This window comes from Limanda limanda, chromosome 22 (assembly GCF_963576545.1).
Source record: "Limanda limanda chromosome 22, fLimLim1.1, whole genome shotgun sequence".
NCBI lineage: Eukaryota > Metazoa > Chordata > Actinopteri > Pleuronectiformes > Pleuronectidae > Limanda > Limanda limanda.
Window position 1 is genome coordinate 3,082,837 of NC_083657.1, and position 20,273 is coordinate 3,103,109.

General features: G+C 46.7%; 1 protein-coding gene across 1 annotated transcript; it reads left to right on the forward strand.

Annotated features, from left to right (window-relative positions):
* The first annotated feature begins 1,584 nt into the window (after positions 1-1,584).
* LOC132996110 (insulin receptor substrate 2-B) lies at positions 1,585-17,288 on the forward strand. Its single transcript, XM_061066432.1, has 2 exons — positions 1,585-5,785; positions 15,582-17,288. The coding sequence occupies exons 1-2, from the start codon at positions 1,684-1,686 to the stop codon at positions 15,584-15,586; spliced, it is 4,107 nt and encodes a 1,368-aa protein (XP_060922415.1). The 5' UTR covers positions 1,585-1,683; the 3' UTR covers positions 15,587-17,288.
* Positions 17,289-20,273: the final 2,985 nt, after the last annotated feature.

Genomic DNA, 20,273 nt, shown 5'->3' on the forward strand with positions numbered 1-20,273 from the left:
CTGAAATTGCAGCATGACCATGCAATACAATAATAAAAGCTAGAATTGAATAAAATACAATAAAAGGAAGGAAGCTAAATATTAAAAACAACACTTTATTGTGAGGTTGTGAATGTAAATATATAACAAACTCTATGTACGATAATACAAATGTGAATCCAGGTATGTAATAAGATAAACATTGGTTTAAAAGAAGATATTCCCTTAGTCTACAGTATTTACTCAGGCATATATATGTCCCATAGCAACAACAACAACACTAACAACACTAATAATAATAATAACAATAATAACCATTATAATATAATCAAAACAAAGTTACACAGCACTTCGCTAATAAAAGACAAGTAAAAATACATAAAACATAACATTAAAACGTAAATAAAAGAATAAAAAACACTGAAATTGCAGCGTGACCATGCATTACAATAATAAAAGCTAGAATTGAATAAAACACGATAAAAGGAAGGAAGCTAAATATTAAAAACATGACTTTATTGTGAGGTTGTGATTGTAAATATATAACGAACTCTATGTACGATAATACAAATGTGAATCCAGGTATGTAATAAGATAAGCGTTGGTTTAAAAGAAGATATTCCCTTAGTCTACAGTATTTACTCAGGCATATATATGTCCCATAGCAACAACAACAACACTAACAACACTAATAATAATAATAATAATAATAATAATAATAATAATAATAATAATAATAATAATAATAATAATAATAATAACCATTATAATATAATCAAAACAAAGTTACACAGCACTTCGCTAATAAAAAACAAGTAAAAATACACAAAACATAACATTAAAACGTAAATAAAAGAATAAAAAACACTGAAATTGCAGCATGACCATGCATTACAATAATAAAAGCTAGAATTGAATAAAACACGATAAAAGAAGGAAGATAAATAATAAAAACATTGCTTTATTGTAATGTTGTGAATGTGAATATATAAGGTGTGTGGCTCGGCCCACAGAGACAGTGGCAGGCCCTGGTCTCCGCTCTACTCTCCACAGATCTAGGATCAGTTTCCTTGTGTAAACAGGGGGGGGGGAACCAGATCCACAGACCCCAGACAAGCCTCACACGGTCACCGCCTATTTTTAACCTCGGTAACAATCCCTGCCTTGCGATTGGTCCGAGCCATTGACGCAGGGCTAATGTCCGGCTCTGATTGGCCGCGGCGCCTGTCACCGCCCGTCAGTCAAACGGCTCAGCCAATGGGCAGCCTCGCTCGGGTCTTTGTTCCTCCCGCTGGCTGTGACGCAGCGGGTCATGTGTTGTTTGTGCTCTATGTGTTCAGGCGGAGCAGCGATGCTAATGCTAACACAAGCTAGCTTCGTCCTGCCGAGCACCGGAGCACCGAGCGTGGGCATGTCGCACACGGTAGGCGGCGTTTGGTGATTAAAAGCCCGCACCGGAGCCTCCAGCCTCTCCGCGGAACCGGGAGAAGGGAACCGGGTAGCTCGGCCCCTGTGGCGGGATAACGGCGCCGGTGTACGGTGGGGTGGGGAGGGAGGGAGGCGGGGGGGGAGTCTACGTTAGCTGGCCTAGCCCGGACTCGGGAGCTCGTCTCCCAAAACAAGAATGGGGTCTGGGTCCGCTCGGGTCCGCTCGGGTTAGCTCGGGTTAGCTCGCTGCTGGAGTGACCTTTGATTCGAGCTCCGATGGCGAATTTCAGCAACTACCAGGAAGGCAAGGCAGCGATGTTGATGGTGGAGCCGCAGCCGAGGGACGTGGGCTCGAAGCCCGCGGCGGCGGCAGCGAACGGGGACGGCCCGGCCGGGGAACCCCCTTCCCCGGGAATCAACATCAGCGGAGGCGGCGGCTCTCGCTTCCATCTACCGCCCTCCAACCACCTCCACCACCACCCGCACCACCCGCCGAAGGACCAGCACCACTACCAGCTGGCCCCGCAGCAGCAGCAGCATCTTTCCGGGGAGAACATCGCGGAGTCCCCGGGCAGGAAAGCCTCCTCCTCCTCCGAGGACCCGTCCGCCAGCAGCGGGAGCAGCAGCCATGTCTACCCGGCGGTGAGTGTCTCCCACCCCGCGGACTCTGTGGACGATATCCGCAAATGTGGCTACCTGAGGAAGCAGAAGCACGGACACAAGCGGTTCTTCGTGCTGCGGGCGGCCAGCCACCTCGGCCCCAGCCGCCTGGAGTACTACGACAGCGAGAAGAAGTTCCGGAGCAGCCTGCGCTCCGCCGCGGCGGCCGTGGCCAGCGGCGGGCCGGCGGCGCCGTCGCCCCCGAAGCGGGTGATCTACCTCTACCAGTGCTTCACGGTGAACAAGCGGGCGGACTCCAAGAACAAACACCTCATCGCTCTCTACACCAAGGACGAGTACTTCGCCATCGTGGCGGAGAACGAGCCGGAGCAGGAGGACTGGTACGTGGCCGTGAGCGAGCTGATGAGCGAGGGCAAGAAGGGCCACCAGGACCCGGACGAGCTGGACGACGGGTACGGGACCGTGACTCCCGGGACCGTGTTCAAGGAGGTGTGGCAGGTGAATGTGAAGCCTAAAGGACTGGGTCAGACCAAGAACCTCACAGGTGTTTACCGGCTCTGCCTCTCAACGAAAACCATCCACCTGGTCAAGCTGAACTCCGAGACCCCCTGTGTGAACCTGCAGCTGATGAACATCCGGCGCTGTGGGCATTCGGAGAGCTTCTTCTTCATCGAGGTGGGCCGCTCCTCCTCCATCGGGCCCGGGGAGATCTGGATGCAGGTGGACGATTCCGTCGTGGCCCAGAACATGCACGAGACCATCCTGGAGACCATGAAGTCGCTGAAGGCGTTCGCGGAGTTTCGGCCGAGGAGTAAGAGCCAGTCCTCGGGCTCCAACCCCATGCCGTTCATCACCACCCGGCGCCACCTGGGCAACCTGCCGCCGAGTCAGACCGGGCTGCAGCGGCGGTCGAGAACCGAGTCGGTCGTGGGAACGCCGCCTTCCAGTAAGAGCTCCGGGGCGAGTGGTTATCGTTTCCGCACGTCCAGTGAGGGCGAGGGGACGATGAACCGGCCGTTCCGCTCCGCCACAGGAAGTCTGGTTCACCTCAACTCGGCGAGGGCCCATCACGGTCGTCAGGAGGGCGTCGGAGGCGGCAGCGGTGGGGTCGCCACGGGAAACGCTGGCACGAGCACCGGCGCTGGACGCTACGTCAGAGCCATCCCGGGGACGTCAGCCAACTACCACGCCCGCTCCGCCTCCCTCCCGGTCTCCCACTTCCCCTCCACCACCAGCCCGGTGAGCGTCTCCTCCAGCAGCGGCCACGGCTCCGTGTCCGACACGCTCACACGCCCATCCAGCGCCTCCATATGCGGCTCGCCGTCCGATGGCGGCTTCAACTCCTCGGATGAGTACGGCTCCAGCCCTGGTGACTTCAGATACTTCCGGGTGCGGAGCAACACGCCAGACTCCCTGGGCAACACCCCTCCAATCAGAGAGGAGAACTGTCTAAACGACTACATGGCCATGGGCTGGAACCGGGAGGTGTTTGGCACCGGTGCAGGTTCTGGAAACAACAGTGGGGGGGACACGCCTCGGGATGAGGGCTCATCAGCGGCGGAGGAAGATCGTTTCTCCTCATCGTCGTCGCTGAGGAGGCGGACTCATTCGTTCACCAGACCTGCAGGCGGAGCAACCGGTGGTTCTGGAGTCGCCGTTTACCAGAAAATGACCCAGACCAACTTTTCATTGGACGAGGAGTCAGACATTGTGTTGCCGTTTGGCAGCGGGCTTCTCCGCGGCGGGCCGTCCTCCTCCTCTTCCTCGCTGCGCTCTGACTACAGCTCCTGCTCCGAGCACAGCCAGCAGAGCCGGCCCTCCACGCTGTCCCGGACGGAGGCCGGCGGCGAGCGCCCTCCTCTTTCCTCCTCTGCCAAGGAAGACAGCGGTTACATGCCCATGCTGTGCGGCGTCGCTGCCTCAACGCGGGACACGCCCCCCGACTACATGCCTATGCAACCCGGCTCCTACTCCCACCACGTCTCCCACTCCCCTCAGTTTCACAGCCCGGCTCTATCTGCCCGCTCGGCCCACCACCAGCTCCAGCCTCAGTCCTCCGCAGACTCCCACGGTTACATGATGATGCTCCCCGGCGGCGGCGGCAGCGGCAGCTCCCCCTCCCCGGTGCAGGCCTCCCCCAGCCCTCACAGTAGCTCCGGTGTGGCAGGTGCCAGTGACAGTATAGCAGAGAGACCTGAGAACGGGGAGTACATGGACATGTCGTACAGCAGCAGCGGCGGCGGGCGCAAGCTCTCGAACGAAGGGAGCGGTGGGTATCTAACACCGGACAGCACCCCGAAGTCTTACAGCCCGTACTTCTCCCTCCCTCGCTCCTACAAAGCGCCCACAAGAGAGAGGGATGAGAACGAGTGTGGGGACTATGTTCCTATGAGTTCTCCTGCCAAGCCAGTCTTCTCATCAGTTGCCACCGCCTCAATGTCAACACCGGAGAAGAGGGTCGGGGGAGGAAGTAGCACCTCGACCCCGTCTCATCCACCGCCGCCTTACGGAGCTCATCACACGACCGCAGCGATGGCCGACAGACGCGTGGTGAGGCCCAACCGCCTCCCGCTAGGTAGGAGGAGCTTCCACGGCCCGCTGCGGGTCAGTGAGCCCTCCGCAGCGTCTTCAGGAACCTCAACGTCAGTCCCTGCCGCCGCTGGCTCATCCGAACGGCCTTCCAGTCCCGGAGAATATATCAACATAGAGTTCGGGGATCACTACCCGCACCAACAGCAGCCGCCTGCCTATCCTCTCTCTGCTGATGAAGCGCCTTCCCTGGGATCCGCCGACCACCGCCACTCTCCCTCACAGCCCCAGGTTCACCAGGACTACATGAGTGTGGAGGTGGAGGCGGATCAGCAGGACAGTGCCGGGTGTCTGGGTAAAAAACAGTCTCCCAGACCCAGCCTGGTCGCCCCCTGGAACCCGCCCAGCTACATCCGACCCCTGGCGAGCAACCCAGGGGCACTGGCCTCCCCTGGGGTCCCCGCTGCAGGTCACTGGAGGTCGAAAGGTGACGACTATACAGACATGACATTTAACCTCAGCAGAGGTGACAGGACGCAAACCAGCCCCACCGCCATGCTGCAGCACCTCTGTGTAATAGAGGGACGCTACGGCCCCTCCCCCTCATCCACCCCCCCTCCTCTCCCCCCGTCGAGTCCAGGTAGGACGCCAACACAGCAGCAGGAGCCTAAGGTGGTCCGAGCTGACCCGCAGGGCCGGAGGAGACACAGCTCAGAGACATTCTCCTCCACTTCCTCCTCTAACTCAACGCCCCCCGGAGGAGGACTCGGACCCTCATCCTCAGCCGCGCACCCCACCGCCAACCCCACCGCCTCTAATGGATCATACCTCGCCGAGGGTCAAGCTTCCAGATGGGCCAGCTCGGCGTCTTTCGACAGCGTGTGGATGTCGGTGGAGGGCGTCGGAGACTCGCCGGCTCACCACGCTCCGACAAGAGCCACGGAACCGGGGACGACGGCCGGGACCTCGGCCTCGGCCTCCTCCTCGGGAGCTGTACCCGGGAGGATGTGCAGAAACATGTCCGTCGGCTACCAGAACGGCCTGAACTACATCGCCCTGGAGCTGAGGGAGGACGGGACTACCGGAGGAGCCGCGGCGTCGGGAGGTGGCGGCAGCAACGGGAGCTCGGCGACAGCAGCAGCAATGGGGACTGTGTCTCCGCCGGAGAACGGCGCCTACGCCAGCATAGACTTCACCAAATCTGACGGGGTCTCCACGACAACCAAGGGTGAGTTAACACAACTGTGTGTGTGTGTGTGTGCCACCCACAGCTCAGTGATGCTAACATTTGTTTGCCTGCTCTGACAGCCATTGTTTAAATTCTCCTTTTCTACTTTCATAATCATATTTGGCAGGAAAATCGGTGACACAGCCGCGGCAGACAGCCGGCGTGTGAAGAGAAAAACATAGTCTCTCTCTTTGTGTGTGTGTGCATAAGAAGGAGCTTTCATGTGCGAGTGAAAGAGAACGAGCGTCGGGATACTTTCTTTCCTCAGCGAAATCCAAAATAACCCCGAGTGCTGTACGCTATTATTAGTCGCATTGTATCAATTTGCAGCTTCTCTAGTGAATCTATTTTGGATCGAGTCTGTGTGATGTTGACGAGCGCGTGGAGCAGCCAGCCGTTGTCTTTGAAGGCGTCTGTCCCGGGAGCCCAAGTCTCGCCTCGAACAGCGCCGGTACAGGAAGTGGCACCAGTATGCGGTTCATCTCGGGGTCTGTGTGTGGTGTTGTGTTGTGTTGTGTGTGTGTGTGTGTGTGTGCCAGCCGGCTGGTAGACGATTAGCTCGCTGAGTGAACGGAGGTTTATCTGAGGTCAAGTGTTGGACTGAATCGCCCCAAAACAAGGCCCCGACTTCCCGTCTTTGTAGCCGCGGGTGCCTCCTGGAGCCTGTCTGAGCTTGTGCCGCTGGTTCTCTTTGTGTCAGCATGTACTGTAGTCGGAGTGAACTCATCTGTGGGTGTTTGTGTGTTTTAAGGCTGTCACTTGAGACACTTTTGTACATCTTTTGAAAGATTTATTTATGCAAAACATGGAGGAATCCAGCGCAGTGTGACGGCAAAACACCTGAAACGATGCAGGAAGCTGACGGTGGGTTAGTGAAGCTTTTAGTGTTGACTTTGTGTTGTGAGGCTGTGATTTGTCGGGATTGTTTTCATTATTGATTCGTTCTTTAGCTTTGTGTTTTTACAGTAGATTCATGTCCTAAACCTTTTGAAACAAGGGACTAAGAAGCAGACAATGTTTAAGTTTTAATGTTGACGGCTCCTGAATAACTTAGATTTAAGGGTTTTGACAAGTGTTGCACTTTCCCACACAGCTAAGTCTTCAGATTCCTTGTTTATTCGAAGCAACTGTCCAGATTTCTTAATATTCAGCAAATCTTCATTATGTAAAAATACACCCGAGTCGGGAGGAAGATGCAAAGGGTCTGAAGCCCTTTAGTCTTTAACATGTGGTAGAAACTTTCTCTCACATATGACAAACGCTTAAATACTGTATCACAACTATGTGTGAATCCTTGTTTTGGACGTCACAAGTTTATAAAACAATAACATTTGATCTTATCATGATGTGATATTGAAAATAGTCACTGCACAGAATCTAGAATGTTGTTTTTCTCTTGAGGTTTTATCTAAAGACGCCACTTTCTGACGTGTGTGAATTCAGACCAAACAATATACAGATTTCCTGTTTTTAGCTCCTCGTCTCTTCATGTTTCTCGTTAACATTCCATAGTTTAGGCCTTTTTCCCTTCATCTGTCCATTTATCTGTTCTAACACGAAGGCTCGGATGTTGACGTAGATGCACAGTGGGTGTCTAGTCCTCCGTTTGCATCGAGTTAAAAACAGCTGTTACTGTTGTGTTGTGATGACGTTCAGGCATTGGAGGTCGATGAGGAGAAGGCTCGCTGCCGTGGTCAGGTCGTAGACGGCGTGAACGAGGACAAAAAGACGATGTTTTGACTCCTTTTTTAAGTCTTTCACTTTCTCTCTCATCATCCTTCCCCCCGCCGAATCTGTTTCTTGCTGCGTGTGTGTGTGTCTGTGCATGAGCATGAGTCAGGATTCTCTGCAAGCAGCGACTGACTCATTTGTTTACCACTGAACGGAGATGCAGTAACGTGTGTGTGTGTGTTAATCTACAGTGCTGAATGTGTGTGTGTGTGACACTCAAAGCGCTGAAGCACATCCTATTGTTGTGTTTGTTGTTGTGTTGTTCATGCAATCCAAGGTAACGTTCGGAAATGCAGACCCACACTCGCACAGTTTGACGATGGGACCACGATCAGTCCCCGTCTGTGTGCGTGTTGGTGTGTCTGCAGTGTGTTTACAGTCTCTAGGTGTGTGTGTGTGTGTGTAGCGAGTGTGTGTGTGTAGCGAGTGTGCGAGCGCTTGTACGTACTGAGTCATGGCAGGCTGCCTTTGATGTGGCTCTGTAATTGCGGCGGCGGCGTGTCAAGGCACACAGCGGGGCCGGGAGGAAACGCATCATCATCACTCAGGAATGCACTTCCTGTCAGCTGCGGCGTGGAGCCGAGCGACGCACACCTGGATCCTTGACCCGGAGGAGGGAGAGCCCGGCCTTCTGTCCAGCTGTCAGGGGAACTGTGTGTTTGAACTGCTCGTATGAAATATTAATATCCATGTTACACTCTGGTGCCTGGGTGGTGATGCACAGTCAGAGATATCGGCTGCTGTGAATGCAAATCAATATCTACGAGCAGTCTGTCCTGAGCTTTGTGTTTTTATTGTAGAATCATGTCTTAACCTTTTAAAACAAGGGACTAAGAAGCAAACAATCTTTACATTTTAATGTTGACTGCTCCTTCATAACTTAGATTTTAGGACTGCAACAAGTGATTGTTTTCATTATGGATTAGATAGATAGATAGATAGATAGATAGATAGATAGATAGATAGATAGATAGATAACTTTATTCATCCCCGAAGGGAAATTAAGTCGTCATAGCAGTCGGTATATTTGAATACAATAAAATACAATACAATAGAATTAAATAAAAAATATTGAGGTAGAAAGAATAAAAAAACAGAAACACAAGATAAATAGGTAGATAAGGTGCAGTGGCAAGATGATGGTAATAGTACTGATGATATGATGGTAATGTTATTGTTAGAAAGTATATAAAAATAGTACAGTATATATAGTATATAATATAACATAATATATATTTATATATGATAGTAATATACCAATATAATAGCAGTATATAGTAATAATGGCAGCAACAGTATATATAATAATAATAGTAATATATTAATAATAATTATAACATGTACACATGTATAAATATGTGTATATAGACTTATGTATACAAAGAATATACAGAGAGTATGATATAATATATGATATATAGTAGAGGTATGAATATAAGTATTTGACTATACAATAGATAATATAATGTACTATGAGTGTAAGAATAAGAATAAGAATATGAGAATAGGAATAAACTGCACATTTGATTAATTGTATTGACAAGTGTTGCACTTTCCCACACAGCTAAGTCTCCAGATTCCTTGTTTATTCGAAGCAACTGTCCAGATTTATTAATATTCAGCAAATCTTCATTATCTAAAAATACACCCGAGTCGGGAGGAAGATGCAAAGGGTCAGGTGCATATCAGCTGGTTCAGGGGGGGGTTGTGGAGTTGAAGTGACCACGGTGGGAACCTGCCCTTTTCCTCCCTGTCCCTCCCTCCCCCCCGATGTCCTGGCCAAGTGGCGATGGGGTGGTAACGGGTGAGCCACAGTGCGATGCCGGGTTATCAGCCTCAGAGTGAAGACGGTACACGGCTGCCCTTTCCTCTCTCGTTCCCACCTCCGCCACCGGGCCCTTCTATATTTACACTTCTATTTCTAGACTGACATGAATTTATGGGCCGATCTGAGGCATGCGCTGCTCGTAACAGGATCCTGGTTCTGTGTGTGTGTGTGTGTGTGTGTGTGTGTGTGTGTGTGTGTGTGTGTGTGTGTGTGTGTGTGTGTGTGTGTGTGTGTGTGTGTGTGTGTGTGTGTGTGTGTGTGTGTGTGTGTGTGTGTGTGTGTGTGTGTGTGTGTGTTGCATGTACAGCTCCATCTCCCTCTTAAATAACCAGATATATACGCCCACAGATGTTACAATGATTAACCATCATGCATGTACACAAAGCAACTTTGGTTTGAAGGTTTTCCTGCAGAGCCCAGTCCAGTGTCCAATTTATCAAATAGATAATCTTATAATAACTTTGAGCACCTTGATTCTCAGCTCTGATAAATGCCCAAAGCGTGGGTGGCCGGCGCTGAGAAGCCTGGGAGTGTTGGTGTCCGTCGAGCTAAACGGAGAATTGAAACCTCTAACCTCGGGCGTGTTGGCGCCAGCAGGGTTCCCATTGGCCGTTGGATTCTTGGAGTACTACAGAATTGAAGGAGGTGTTTCTCAGAGCATTAGGTTTAGGGTGATTAGTGACGTCAAAGATGAATTAACCGGATTGTTTAGAGTTGTAGTGAAATGGAAACGATTGCTTGATGGTTAGAAAATACATTTGGGGAGTTTGAGAGTTTTATTGCACCATTAACTAAATGTTTTAAGTGTAGATTCCCGACTTAATCCCCATTATCTCAGTGACACATCGGGTTCTATCTCAATTAAAGTAAGAACCAAAGCTTTGCTCCACTATCCTGCTTTGTGGAAGTAGAACTCATATTTGGGTAGTTGACAAATAAGGGTGCAACAGTATTTTTTAAAATAAAGATTAATGAGGATTACAGTTGTATGAAATTATAATTTTCAAATGCTGAATTTTTTTAAACTGCTAGTGTTCCATGGACGTGCCTTCACACCACAGGACGAGATGAGACATTTGAGACATTGTATGAACTTTATTGGTAAAATGTATTAAGAACTTTTGTAACAACCAAACCCATTTGCATTTTATAAGTTAACATTCATCAAAATAATTTCAAATATTGTTTCTTCTTAGAGCATGAATTAATAATGCACCCAGCTCATGTGCTTGTCAAATTCATTTCAAAAGAAACTTGTAATACAAAAAAAGTTACTTTTCATAAATACTTTTACTATGTAAAGTTTTATTGTGGTAGGAGTAAAGGAAAGAATTAAGCCTATTTGGGTGTATTTGGGGCATAGTCGATTAGTGTATAGCTCATTTGCATATTCAAATTCATTTTCAAAGAAACTTGTAATACAAAAAATGTTACGTTTCATGGTTACTTTCATTGTGTAAAGTTTTATTTTGATAAGAGTAAACGAAAAAAATAGTCTTTTTGGGGTGTATTGTTGCTGGGCCTTATTGGCACATTGATGAGAATTAAAAATATTTCCTCAACTAGGATTTCTTAGGACTTTTAGTATGTTGTTCTGGACACCTCATAGAAATGATCTATGCTGAAAAAAATTATTTTACAATTAGTCGGTCGGAAAACGCTACTTTGCCTGGACTAATACTGAATAATCAACATATTAGATGCATCACTTCTAAATTCCCAGCTCTGGAATGTTGTTTTGTGTCTGGTCTGTCGTTCCATCTCTTCTGTTTGATAAGTCTGAATAAACAAGAGCCAGGTCGTGCAGATTAAATGAAGTCACGGGCTGTGATTGGCGTGCACGGGACCAACGCGCTGCGTGATGGACGTCCTGCCGAGCTCGGTCAAAGGGAGACGACGTGTCTCGTCAGTAACAAACCGACTCGAACACGGTGGGCCACTGTGCGTCTGTCACTCCCAGGGTTCAGTTACTCTGAGGGTAGATTTCATAGGTGGTCCTGAGTGTCACTCAGCTAGAGAGGCGACTGTTAGTCTCCAACATGCTGAAGCTTCCATTTCTCCTTCTCTTCTACTCGTTTCTCTCTCTCTCTCTCTCTCCGTCTCGCTGCCTCCCTCAGACACACGTTAATGATAAAGCAGGTTTTTTTACTAGGGCACCCCCCAACCTACTGGAATGTGACGTTAGATAACTTTATTGGACAAAGTCTGAATGTGTTGTTCTTTGAGTCATGGCTGTCCTGTGAGAGTTTGACATGTTTTCAAAGATGTTTCTTTAATTTTACATATGTCTGCTTAAAAAGTGATCAAAATAAGTCAAAAGAAAAGTGAAATATAAGAAAACTATAGATCTTTTGATGTTAAAAGTTAACATATCTAAATAACTTGAATTTCAGGAGCATGATGATTATAAATCCCTTTTTAATTGCTGGTTATATAATATATTATTTATTGTAACAGAGTCGAATGTGACCATTGATCTTAGTGCACTTGTTAGGGCGTAAACAGGGTTCCCGCGGGGTCTTAAAAAGTCTTAAAAGGTCTTAAATTTAATAATCGAAATTTTAGGCCTTAAAAAGTCTTAAAAAGGTCTTAAATTTGATTCGGCCAGAGCTGAGAAGTTAGAGGTTTTGTAGTGTTCGATGGGATGTTTAATTTCCTTCTCTAGACATGTTTTATGGAACATCCTTTTATTTCAATTTATTTCAGCATGTTTAAAGCATGTTTAATGCATGTTTAAAGCTTGTTTGACTTGTGTATTGTTATTGTTCTTATGTTGAATGGGTATAAATTTACTTTGTAAGTAATTCTGTGACTTATTTCTTCTTTCATAGTAATTTTCCTTCATACTTTTTGCCAGTATGGTCGTGAAATAGGTCTTAAACTCTATTCAAAGTGGTCTTAAAAAGGTCTTAAAAAGTCTTAAATTTATCTTGTTAAAACCTGTAGGAACCCTGGTAAAGGAACGGAAAAAAAAAAGATCTAAATCAGTCTCTGTTGCCGTCGGAAACTCAAACCCAGAATCTGTGGAAATATGGAAAAAAAAAAGTTTAAAAAAATGCTGAACCGCAACTTTGAGAAAGGGAATCGAGCGGCCGATCAAATTTCCGTTCCTCGGTGTGCGGTGAAGAGGAGGCCGTCGCCCCCCCCCCCCCCGCTGCCGCGCCAGCTCGTGTCAGGTCAACACGCTACGCTGTGCCTTTCATCTGTTGTCCCAGCTGGGTGAATGGGGTTTAGGGACGGTCAAAGAGAGATGGGCAGCGGTCAGGGAGGGCAGATCGAATTAGAGAGAGAGAGAGACAGAGAGAGAGAGAGAGAGAGAGAGACAGGGAGAGAGAGGGAGACAGTCTGAACACCTGCTGGTGTTGCAATGACACCACAAGCTGTTAGTTAATGCAGGTGTTTGGCAAACGGTGCTTTTATAACCTGATTTAGTCTGTGTGTGTCTGTCTGTGTGTGTGTGTGTGTCTGTGTGTGTGTGTGTGTGTGTGTCTGTGTGTGTGTGTGTGTGTGTCTCTCTGTGTGTGTCTGTGTGTGTCTGTGCTTAACTGAGGTCAGTTCAGGTCAGTCGGGCCTCTGTCCTAAGAGCGTTGTTTTGATCAAAGTCCTGGACTGCAGAGAAACCCAGAGACCTCAGACTACACACACACTCACACACACACACACACAAACTCACAGACACACACACCCTCCCTCACACAGACACACACTCTCTCTTCCTCTCATTCTCTTTTTCCGTCTGTCTCACTTTCACACAACTTAAAGTCTGCGTTATTGTCCCGACCATAACTAAGTACAGTTTTTCCAGATCCTTTCCATTTATGTGTGTGTGTTTGTGTGTGTGTGTGTGTACTGGCTGATTTATTAACACAAAGTCCTTTCAACATCAGCCTTCAAACATCCATATTTGTCGTGATACAATCTTTTTAATAACTAGGTTTTTAAGGTAATTGCCATTTATACATGTGTCTCTGCTCTCTTCACATAAACACCTTGTACGTGATGAGTTTCTCTCTCGTCTCTTCTCTCCGGGGACATTTGGACGTGTCATTGTAGGAGGAGCCACAGGTGTTGGCTGATAACGTGAACCACGGCTCCGTTCAGGTCAAGTGTCCCGGCGTGACCGCGTGACACGGAGCCGGCGTGCAGAATCCCAGCGCCCTGAAACTGAAGGAGCTGAATGGAATGCAGCCGTCATTCATTTTGTTATTTACACCCGGGCTTCTCCTAATGTGACATGTCAGAAAGAGAGGCCTGTGTACAACACTGTATAGAAGTGGTCACCACTCGTCTACAGGCCAGGATCAGTCGTATTTGGAACAATTTAATGACACAAAGTTTAATCTGTGAATGAAATGAAACGTTCCGGTGATTTGGTGAAAAGAAATCTAATATGAAACCACTGGAATGGCTGATGATGTAAAAACGGGTTGAAACACCACGACTGAAAGCTGATACTGACTCGTGAGGGGTCGAGTGTGTTTATCGGTGACACCTCGATACTGTGACTCCGACTCTGTCTCCGGCGTATTAGGCGTCATGTTTTTTACATTTGGAGGAAGTAGAGATTCGTCTTCCATCTTTATTTACAGTCCTTGTGTCCCCTGGTGTCAATGTTGTTGTTCCTCAGTCTGTATTCCGTCGCCTCAGCCACTTTGTTCCCGTCTGTTGATTTCCAAGCGAAGTTTACGTGGAGTGAAACCGATGTCTGGTTGTTTTCCTTTGGTCGGATGCGATATCGTGGTCAGGCTCCTCCTCCTCCTCCTCTCTGTGCTCCCGTCTTTCTATCAATCCGTCCCGCTCGTCCATCCCTCTGTAACGTGGCTGACACACAGAGGAGCAGCATTCCAGCAGTGCCCCCTGTCAAAGCATCTGTATTGAGGCGTGCTGCTCACATTGTTGTGTCGGACAAAGCCTGGCTCTCAGCGGAATAACCCAGCTGGGCGCCGGCCATCGCCCGGGTCAGCCGGGGACGCCGTGCCAAACTCGCCAAAACAGCCAAGCTGACAGTCCTGGGCCCGGCCTCCGTAGCAGGGCAGGAAACAAACTTTGTGTAGTCTGTGTGTGTGTATTGTGTGTCTGCTGGAAGCGAGCTGAATCCAAAGTTCACCGGCCACGCTCACTTATTTACCAGACAAACAGATCTGTGGTGCGAGCCAAGCCGCCCACGCGGTCAGAGACGTCTTACATCTGGGCTGCGTCTCTGAAAAAGCTTTCACACACTCGGCAGCAAGTTGTACCGACGCCAGCAGACTCCAGAGTTCACTGTGGTTATAACATCCACTGCTGCCAGGGAAGCCGCGGCCCGACTCTATCATTTCACCCACATTTTATCGCTGCGTTAAGCGACCTTTAAGAAAACCGATTCTGTCTTTGCCACAGCGGCTGCAACCGTTCACAGATCGGTTTATCCATGTAGTGAAGGGAAGCTACACTAAACTGTCAGGTGGGGAAACGTCACGGCTCCAGCATGAGGTTTGATCAAGTTTCAGGATCTAGAAAATCTCTGAGAGTTGTGAGAAGTGAGGTTTTCACGCTTTTGAAAAGACAGAATCCCGAAGCCAGATTCCAGTCGAAATGAGTCAGGCCCACCACCAGGCTTCCAAATGTCCAAAAACAACTAATATTGTGAGTCCAAAACCACTGTCAGCGAAGCAGCCACATTCCTCACTGTGTGTGAGTGTGTGTCTGAGTGTGTGTATCTCTGTGTGTGTGTGTGTGTGTGTGTGTGTCAGGCAAATAGAAAACAACAGTTTTTCCGTGGGTCACTTCTCTGAAAGCTTCCTGTTTTCACTGCTGCTGCAACTCTGGATTTTCATTATCTGTCCATTGTTTTCATGACTGTTTGCACTTAATTTGTACAATTTATTTCTAATTATTCTTTTTTTGCTCACCATAAAAGTTAAGATAAAGAAAAACCAAAGGTTTAACTACTCTCATTAATGTCTTTTCATGTTATAGATACTCTTTTGACAGAAAGCTTTGTTTTTCTAAACTAATAAATATTCTGCTTCAGGATATATTCTGTGATATTTAGTGAAATATAAAAGTTCTAATAGCAAACACAGACTTTGATAGATTAGGGGTTTCATCTTTTGACAAAAAACTTTTTCTAACTCTTGTATTCGTGTTCCACAACTTCCAATAATTCCTATTTACAGGAACGAAACCTGATAACAAGCTGATGTTTATTGAAGACGAGTTTCTCACTATCGTGTCTCTCTCTCTCTTCTCTCTCAGACTGAACGAGGACGTCAGAGGTTCCCCTCCCTCCTCCTCTTCCTCCTCCTCCTCCTCTTCGTCCTCATCTCTCCGCTCGTGGCACTTGACTCTGCCTGTGACCTTTTGGCCTCCCACACCAGTGACCTCTGACCTCCACCCTGACAGAGAAGCCGCTCCTTTCTGGACCCAGAAAACAACAAACAACATCACAACAGATGACGCTTGCAGTTTTATTTCTAAGTGTATTTCATCTTTTATTTTTTATATATGCACATATATCGAAACATATATGCATATTTTTGCTTTGTCATTTTTTTAAATCAGCCCCTCCCCTCTGAATCAATGCTGTTCAGTGAACTTTGACCTTGGGGGCGTCCACTGGTCCTCATGGTTCTGATTCTGCGTACGGTATAAATAAAGGGAGGCTGGAATGCTAAGCTAAGGCATTATGGTACAGACTTGGAAACTTTTATGTTGCATTGAACTTAAATATTATTTTTTATCTTTTGTTATTATTCAACCTTTTTTCTTTTCTTTTTTTTTTTTTTACCCCAAACATAATCCATCCTAAATACGGTACCGTGCAGTTATTAAGCTGTGGACAAAGTTGTGGTTTTTTATTATTATCCCTCAGAAGATACGGACGGTACCGGGCGACCTTTGGGTTACCATGGTTACCACGATATTCGTGGCGTTCGCACACAGCGCCACGGTTAGCTCGCGTTGCCTCAGCGTTCCAGCTCCTCGAGCTGCGGTACTTTGCTTGTGCACAAAATTCAACGGGATAAACCTTAAAGCATTACTCTCTTCATATTCTGTAGCACATATTATTTATTCGTTGCAATAGGTTCAGATATTTCATACGTTTACTTGTTTTGTGACACCGCTGGTACTCAGCAGGGCGGGGAAATGACATCAGCTTCCAATCAAATGCTGGAAAATGTTGTGCTTCTTAAATTCATTCTCCGGTACGACCCAGCGGATATGGCTAGCTCAAATTTAGCTAGCTAAAATATTTTATCTTGTTCGTTTAATCGAATTCTTTGACTGAAGTTTTGTGCCGACAGCTTTTACATTTCAGATATATTGTTTAATGAGTGAGCTTCAAAAAAAGCCAGGGGTAGCTGTTCTCCAATTTCCACGCTTTATGCTAAGCTAAGCTAAGAAACTAATAGTTTAAAATGAAAAATCGTAAGTATCTTGCGGAGGTTTTCCCGTCCTGCTGCCGCTGCTCTGCTCATCGTACTCAGCTTCCTGCTCCAGGAGCTGTCGAGCGGAGCAGGTGTTTGGAGGTGTTCTACATTTTCAGTTTTACCTCATATGGTCCGTAGCACAGTTCAGGTTAGAGAGGGAGAGTGACGCACACACACAAACACACACACACACACAGACACACAAAACGCTGTGAAAGGTAAAAGCACAATTTACAGACGTCGACACTGGGATGCAAACACTAAATCTCTGCAAGTGAACCGTATACTGTTGAAGCAGTGGCATGTAACACACACACACACACGCACAGACACACACGCCTGTACGTCATGAAGACACATGCCATGGTCATGCGGTGTCAACCATACCTGCTCTCATACGCACACACAGTGGTCATGCAGCCCTATTTAGGCGAAGAGAAGTCACTGTGCCCCCGATTCGACTTTTTGTCACCGGCTCCCGATGACGTCCGGGATTTTTTTCGCTCACACACACATAGACACACACACACATAGACACACACACACACACACATAGACACACACACACACACATAGACACACACACACACACACACAAGCTGGGGAGTTGGTCATTGGCTGCGGGTGACGAGGTTTCCAGTAATCTGAGCCCCGGCCCCAGGTGCAACACGCTGGACATACTTACCCTGTTACAACCACACACAACCACACAACCCCACACACACACACACACACACAGACACACACATGGTCAGGCAGTGAACACATCAATCACAGTCTCAGCCGGAGCTCGTTGCCTCCTCTCTCTCACACGGACACACCGATAGGCCCATATTTAGCATTTCAACTCGCGCTACTCTCCCGTGACTTTCACCCACGCAGCAGTTTCCATCGAGAGAGAAACTGGTGTTAACCACAAAAACTTGACAGTCCACGGAATTTCACTTTTCTTTGTGATCAGTATTCACTCATCTAATGCAACCTTCACCCTGTTTCTGATTTTACTTCTTTTAAATGTTTCTGGCTGATTGTCGTCCTGGTAGCATCCGGCTGACCAGCGAGGGGGGGGGCATGTTTTAGTCTAAAGTTCGACTGACTGCAGGGAGTGGTCTCACAGTAAAGGTCAGCTCGCTGTGACTGACAGAGCTCCTGATGCGTTGTGAGCTGCACAGGTGCCGTGAACTCTGCACATCTGGTGATTCAGGTTCATATAAAAACCACAGTTAACCCTTTTTTTTAATATCAGTACTTAAGTCATCGCTATCTTGGATAATAGTGCAATGCTCGTTCTATGGCTGCGCTCATTTTTTATTTACTGTACGATAAATTGACCCAGATCCCAAATCCCATGATTCTGAACATACAATCTGCACAAATACAAAGTTAATGTAAAGATTCATAAATTGCCACGCCACCTTTTCAGTGTTGGTGTTAAAAACCTGCTGAAATACAGAGATAATTTGACTTAACATGTTGTGCCATGGTGTCTTATTTGCACAATATATATAGAGTTGGTGGATTTGTGGGTCAGGAAGCAGAGGAGCCGTTGTGTTTCAGTTCAGTGAGCGGGACGAAGAAGTCACAACTCCTGCTTTGTTAGAGTAAAAGTTCCATTGTGTTGCTTTAAAAAAAATTGTCATGCATGAACAAAATAAACAAATTTCTAGCGCCTTGCTTTCCCTTCAGATGGAGCACAAGGTTATAGATCTGCAACCTAACAATTATTGTTAGAATCGAAAAATCTGATTATTTGAACGTAAAGTCTGAAACACGGCAGACCAACAGTTTTCAATACAAATCCCAAAGATAATACTTTTCCAGTGATATAAAAAGAGTGGAATCTGTCATCGTTGGAACCAGATGTGTTGAGTTCACTGCATCAGGACATTTCACTTAATTCATCTCTAAAGTTTAAACAAAAACCAGAGGAAATGTCCACAACTTCCTGTCCCTCCTTCGCGTCTCAGCCTTTTTTAAAACTCCAGTGACGACAGCTAAAAAAGAGAAGAGCATCTTTTAAAAAGATGTGAATCATGTCAGAAGCAGAAGAGATGAAGAAGAAGCAGTTTTCCTGAGTGTGGAAGTTAATTCTCACAACGTCGGTACAGAAATAGAAAATCAGAACCAGAGAAATCCCCCTTTTTTTTCATCCTCAGCACGTTCTTGTTTTAAATGTTCTGATCTCATAAACTGAACTTCCCCCAAAATGCTGTTGAACGATTTTAAGCCTCGTGTGTGTACGTTATGAACAATGTGAGATTTTCCTTTTCCCACTGTTGAGCGAACAAATGATTGAATATAAGAATATTCAGGCTGCGGCGGCCCACGACAAAATAGAAGATTTAGTTTTTTACTTTCTGAAAAAATGTTTTGTGTACTTCTTATGCTGCGGCGATGTTTTGCTTTCGGGTTTTTAACGCTACGGCAAAACAAAGTGTTAGAGCTAGATTTTGGGAGGATTTTGGAATAATTCCCCCTTAATTTATTGGAAAATTTATGTTGTTCACGTCTGATTGCCTTCATGTCGAACTTTACCCCCCCACTCACGTTTAATTCTTTGTCATATCTGAATAAATTCACACAGAATCTGTGTTTATTTTGGCAACAATTCAACCTCAAAACTCTCCATGTTACTGATTCTGATGTTGGAAAATCAGCTGTTGTGAATTGTTCATGTTCGGGGCGGAGAAATTAGACCTACATAATATAATATAAATATATATATATGAATATATATAATCCTCGCAGAGAAGACGTAGGGTACTGCATCATTATGCAAACTTTTCTTTTTCCTCTTATCCTTTTTGATTTATTTTGTATTCTAGTTTACAGAGGGGAAAAAAATAATCATCTTATTTTTGGTTGTTTTGTTGTATTGGGAGGGGGGGGGGCTCTTATTTCTCTGAAGACTAAGTGATACAAGGCTAGTATTTTTTTTAAGAGTACTTAGGCATTTTTGCAGTTATTTGTATAAATACGTGGGTTACAACCTCCGCCTAATGTTTATTTTTTGTAACTATATTACAGTTTATTTGCTGCTGTTTAGTACAGTTAACAGTTGGAGATGCTGACCATCGCCATGACGACGATGAGGACGATGGTCACTGCCCTGCTAACAGGCGCGGGTCGATCGGGGGGGGGGGGGGGGGGGGCGGCGAATCTACCGAATCCCCGGCTACTCGTGCTCTTATTTTCCCGAGTTGAATGCTGTTGTTTATTAGCTTTACAGGAAAGAGAAAGAGTTAAAAAAAAAAAGAAAAGAAGAGATAGTGAGGAGGTGTATGTGCATTATTTTTCAGCGACGTACGTCCTATATACGAAAAAGAAGAAAAACGAGTAAAAAAAAAACAAACAAAGGAAGAAGAGGAAACTGGTGGAAATGGAAATCCTTCTGTAAATAAGGAAAAACTCAAGTTGTCGCTTTTTTCATGTTATGATCGGCGCCTTGCGAGGTGCCCGCCCCCCTCTCTCTCTTTTTGTTTTTGTTTCCTTTCCTTCTCTCTTCTCTCGTTTTTTT